Here is a 5,971-nt window from a genome sequence, read left to right on the forward strand (position 1 = left end):
TCTAACCTCATTTGCTGTAAAAGGCAGGTCCAAAGCCGATTTGACGTGTTTCTCTCACCATTCGTCGCACATAAAGCAGAAGTTTGCTTTTGTTTACATAACGTCCGTTGTACATCGCCAACTGTCAACTTATTTAACGGTCGAATACCATGAATCTGTGATCCTCTTTCGACACATATGATCACCACTGCATATAAGTCAAAAACGGCCAAGTCATTTGTAGATAGTTGCTTGCTTTGCACTACACCAAACTATTACGTTTGATCAACATGGTTTGATAGCTTGAATCCTTGCATGCAGCGGTTTCTTGTTCGTCACGCAATGTTGTCATCCCATTTTAGGGGGTAGGGTAGGACAATTTCTATCCTAATACGTAAGGCTCCGTAAGGCTTAGAATCACTGGGAGCACACAATCGTGTTGAGTAGGAAGAGACTGAATTGAGAAATGAGAAGCATGAATAGTTTACCATCGCCCCTGTTGTTATCTTTGACTAATGACTAATGACCATAAGATATCGACAGACAATACACATTTGTTTATTAAAGGAGCTTCTTTTCACTACAACGTTGAAGGTTACGTTAGTTTGCTAAAGTGTGTTAAGGTAATTATGTACTGTGCGCGCTTGTATGAAATTTCATTCCCCTAACTTGACTACGGGATCTATTGGCATACTTTCACTGAATAATGTCACTGATTGATCTAAGGGTATTGTAGGATAAAAAGTAATATTTTCCTTAAAGAACAACATTCCATGGCTGAACGTCACATTCAATAATAACGACACAACGAGTCCAAAAAGTTCAGTGCAATCTAACGCAGCCCCACACTAATGAGCCTGTTACTCATATGGTTATGACCATTGGTGTTGAATGCCACGCCCCTGTAACTCGAGGCTGTACGGAAGTACGGCGAGGATGTATCGCCACACCAATTGTTACACACCTTGTAACAATTACTCGTGTAACCAGACACGAAGAAGCCACTGAGAAAAGAATGATCACAGATCAGCAGCTGGTAGGAATAACTGTTGCTTGTATCCACACCGTCCCACAATCCATAGGTACTAGCGGTCTTCCCATAGTTCCCAGCGGCGGTTATAGACTGGCTGAATTTTCGCCTGAAGTAGGCCTTGTTTCCAGTCTGGTGATCGATGAAGATGATCTCTGTGAACTTGAATGAACGAAAATGGAAAACTAATAAGACTACAAAACCTAAATGTTGAGAGGATCACTGAGGTCAGGTTTTTGGGGAAACTGTCCACGATTGATCGTGATAGTCTCGTCCCCAGTCCATCTAGATATTTTAAAAGTGGATCAGTCATTATTAAAGCTTGAAAATGTAAACCCAAAAAAGCACTGCAGCAAGGCATAGTCAATCATCATACTTGTGATATTCTTACATTTAACTTTAAAATATACAGTTTTGCAAATGAAGTAAATCACAACCCTAATCCGCGTCGCGTTTCAACCCAGTTTTCTGTCGTGCGCTGTTTTTTTGCGCTGCGTCCCAACTAACTGGACGCCGCCTGGGAGAGGCTGAGGACTGGTACTAGAGAGGACTTAGAAATCGACTCACCGGGATGTTGTTACAGTTGGTCCTGTAGCCGTCACTTCCATAAGGAAACTGAGCGCTGTAGGTGACTTCAGTCTTGGGTTTGACATATTCATCAGTAGTGTAACACATGGTCCATCCTCCATTGTATGACGTCATGTCACAGTAGGCCTGGAATGCATTTGAATGGCTTCCTCCATCCGGGTCCAACCAATACATTCCATCTTGACAAATACCCCGATTCTTGATCTCTTGACAGTCAACGACTGGACCTGGTTACACAGGAAATTATTTTACACATGTTGAACAATCCCTCGACCCCTGATCTCCAAATATTGGATTCTATTTACCCTAGAACGCAGGCTAGAGAGCAAGGAGTGATCTATAGCCATGCGTAAAATGCACAAATATTTGTTAACTTTATAATATCACGGAAATAGACGACAATTAAAGTAAGCAAACATTTTCAGAATTATTCATACTCAGACCAAAATAGACTAATGCCCCATTCACACCAACTAAACTAGTTAAACTAGTTTAACAGGAAGTCTTTTTGAGAAGACAAATTTCAAACTACCTCAGAACTATATTTTAATCTAACAGGTTTTTACCTCGTTAGTAGTAGTAGTAGTAGTATACTTTATTTACCCTCGGATTGTAGAGTAGCTTTAACAGTTAATGTCTCCGAGCATTTCAACAGCACAATGGGCAAAGACCAGACCACAACACCGGGAACGTCGTGCCCTGCTCTTGACGATGAGTGTGTGGGTTCTTTAAAGTTAAGTCGTGGGGTGTGTATCCGTGTATTCGTACGGTATGAGCAAATAATTTTTAACTTTGTTTATTCAAACCACTTTTCAACATGTTAAGGGCTTTAAGTTCTTCTTTCATTGTGTTTTCCAATATGTTTATCTTGGGATGTGGCTGTTCATCGTGGTAAAGTATGATAATAGAAATTTGGTCACTAGTAATGTAGATCGAAAGCGACCACATCGTGATTACACCCTGAGACATCACAAGTGATCACATTGTGAGATAAATGTCCGGCCATAAAACTTTTTTACTATTATTTTGAGAAACAACACAACGCTTTTTAATGACTGTTTCAGTATCCTAGATCACGCTTCCACCACCTTCCAGCTTAAGATAAAAGAAGCTATTTACATTCAATGCGAAAAACCTACACGAAATCATCAACTTTATCATGTTAATACTTTCCTTGTAATATTTTACGTTGTCATGTTTCCTTTTGTTCTTATAGTCAATTAGCATTTTTCGTACACTATATATTCAACGCTGTACTTTGCAATTCAAACTGAAGATGACAGAAGATTCTGTTGAAACATGTTTTTAAAAAACGTTGTGTTGTTTCTCAAAATTTTAACATGTCTGCTACTATCCAGACCTTTTATTATTATGTAAAAATCATGACATAAATTACCTAGTATTTCGCAGTGCTTTCCACCAAATCCTGCAGCGCATGCGCACTGATAATCACCATCTTCGTACTTGGCCACACATGTTGCACGGTTCAAGCAAGGAGCGCTGGAGCAAGGACTCTGTTGCCGGGGGTGGGGGAGAGAATTCATGTCATTAGAGTTACGTTTTTATGGGAATTTACGCTAGTGTTAATTAAGGTTTCGAAACTTTACGCGACCTAAATTAACGCGAATCAGAAGGAAACAAAGCTTTCTAATGAAGGGAATTAACGCGAAAGAAGAGCTTTAATTTCAGGAATGAGGAAAATCAACGCAACGTATTACGACTTGTTGTATTTATCTGAAATGCTCCCTTACTATGGGGAGCAGGGGCGGTGCAGTGGTGAGAGCGCTCGCCTCTCACCAAGGCATGTTGCCCGGGTTCGATAACTGCCCAGCGGTGTCATATATGAGTTGAGTTTGTTGTTGGTTCTCGCCTTGCTCCGGGGCTTTCAATGTTTTCCTCCCTCCACAAAAACCAACATCTCCAAATTCCAATTCGACCAGGAGAGAGGACCCGCGTAAAACTAGTTGAGACTGATGTGGCTACCTCTCTAAATATTGTAATTTAATTTATTTATAAACAAAAACGCCGCACTTTAACAGCAGCAGCAAAATCACAACAACCCCCAAGCAACAGCAGCAACAAGAACAATTTATTTCGTCAGTGTAACAACTACTATGTAACAAAAACTTACTTGCCTTTATGCTTAAGTGATGAAACACCGCGTTTTCAAGAAACTTGTCGGAGTTATTGTGTCGATCGCTTGGCAACAGTTCACACAAAGTCCATCCATCTTGATCAGAAAACGCCGCCAGATTGGTTGAGAAACACGAAGAATGGTCAACACAAAGCTTACCGCACTCTCCAAGCTTTTTCACAGAAGCAGACATTAATGTAGTTAAGTTCAGGTATCGAAATTTGTGCACAGCAAATTTGGCGAAAGCGAGACCGTCCCCTGAATTTCGCTTCAAGTTTGTCGTACCATCAACATGAACCATGTTTGCAGAGACACTAAGAAGAAGAATTGCTTCTAGAGAAGCGGAGGCGAAGCTAATCATAGTTAGGTCCAGTTACATCTGTGTTACGCTCTGGTAGCCCGTTTTATTCGTGTTCATGAACCGGCTTTATAGAAGCTTCTTTTCCAAAAGGAAAATAATGTTAACTCACACCTGCTTTCAAGCCAAATCAAATTTCATATAACTTGACGAAAGAAGTTGATGTGACTTTCTAATGTTCAGTTGTGAAACTGTGAAGCTTCCTTTACGGATCGTCGATTCTGTGAGGTAAAACAAGGACGGAACGAAGACGAGAGGTTGAGTGTACGAAGCTGGTTAAAAACACGGTGGGGAGAGGTTTTTGATTTGCATATGAATGTTTATGATAGACATTTGCTTCCTTTGCTTATTTTACCAGTTTGCAATTATCGAGATTTAATTAAAAAGGGACAAAAAAATTAGTAAGGTTGGTTTTTCCTTCGGGTATGTAAAAATATACCATTTTCTCATCTTGAAATATCCTTCGCTGCCTTCACGGTCACCTAAATCTTTAATTTGCAAACATTTCTTTATCATTCGTTATTACAAGATTCTTGAGAAAGAAAATGTTAAATTAGTAATGAAGGTAGACCCCCTCTTAGTTAAGTTGTTCAGAAAATCGAGCAATAATTTAAGTCTGGAGATGAAAGCACTCCGCCAGAAAAGCCGGCCTTGGGAATGTTCAATTCGTTCAAAATATTATAGCTTCTCAAAATAGTTTGTTTCCCCTCTAGACCTTTTTCATAAATGGCTGCCAATTTAAAATTCTTTTGTTTGCATTTAAATTAGCCTCACTAGTTTGAATTATCCACTCAAAAACGAGGTTAGTCAGGTTAGTTTTAATACTTACAAAATAATTTATAATTGGCAGCCATTTATGAAAAAGGTTTATACAACTGCTCACCTAAAATGTAATAAATTCCGAACCCATTTCGACAGGAAAGTAGATTTCGTGAAAGATATAACAAGTTATGTAACTTGTAAACGCTTCAAACCTTTGTTTTCTTAAACAAATTTGGCAGTTTGCACCTTTTTACAAATTGGCGCACTAGAAAAGATATTGAATGCAACGAGAGAACCTCCGTTGAGTTCACAACGAACAGGACACACATTTGCGGGCTTTTAATTAAATTAATATACTCGAAACTCCAAAGCTTAATACACATTACCCAGAAAGCTATGTTAATTATTTTTTTCGAAAATAAGAAAAGAAGATATGCCATTTTGTCCTGGAGATGACCAAGCGTGGCTTTAGTCCTTATCAACAACTTTTCGAGGGAGCGAAAGGCAATGCAATTTGAAGTTATTTTGGGAACATACAAAATTACCTTTAAATTGAAGAAAACCTTAAAATAGTAGTTTGCTAAGATAGAAGAACACTAAAGAGATGATAATCTACCATTATGGAACAAGGATGGCTGAGAATGGAGAAGATTGACTCGGATTACAAACGACGAACTTAAAAAAGTTAGGCTAAACTTTTCAAGATGCGCACACCGTGGTGTAAGTCCTTCACTCTTCCCCGCAGCAGTCCATCTCCTGGCAACCCTGGGGTGTATATACGCATTCAGGACCGTTGATGTGTCCTTTCCGTCGCCATGTGGTGCTGGTTGTCCTGTGGTAAGGTTTTCGTTAGAGTGGGTGCTCGTCCAAAAAATCTTGAGTACTTTCCTTACACGTCTTCTTAAGCTTGAAATTGAAAATATTCCAACATCTTTGTCGCCACTTCCTCCAACGTACAGATGACTACTTTTCGACTCAAAATCATTTCTGATCGAAGGGACAACTAGTTGTACTCCTCCTCGAATCAACTGACGAGTGCAATATTTTTGTGCGATTCATTTATGTTTACTTGTTGTTCCAATCTTCCCGAGAATGTTTTTTTTTTTGGCCATATTATTTA

General features: G+C 39.3%; 1 protein-coding gene across 1 annotated transcript; it reads right to left on the reverse strand.

Moving 5' to 3' along the window:
* Positions 1 to 528: 528 nt before the first annotated feature.
* LOC145497119 (uncharacterized) lies at positions 529 to 3,496 on the reverse strand. Its single transcript, XM_081476915.1, has 3 exons — positions 2,994 to 3,496; positions 1,577 to 1,824; positions 529 to 1,171 (listed from the first exon to the last, which is right to left on the reverse strand). Exons 1-3 carry the CDS (start codon positions 3,139 to 3,141, stop codon positions 812 to 814), a joined length of 756 nt encoding a protein of 251 aa, XP_081333041.1. The 5' UTR covers positions 3,142 to 3,496; the 3' UTR covers positions 529 to 811.
* Between the last annotated feature and the right edge of the window lie 2,475 nt (positions 3,497 to 5,971).

Source organism: Orbicella franksi, chromosome 9, assembly GCF_964199315.1.
Source record: "Orbicella franksi chromosome 9, jaOrbFran1.1, whole genome shotgun sequence".
Classification (NCBI taxonomy): domain Eukaryota; kingdom Metazoa; phylum Cnidaria; class Anthozoa; order Scleractinia; family Merulinidae; genus Orbicella; species Orbicella franksi.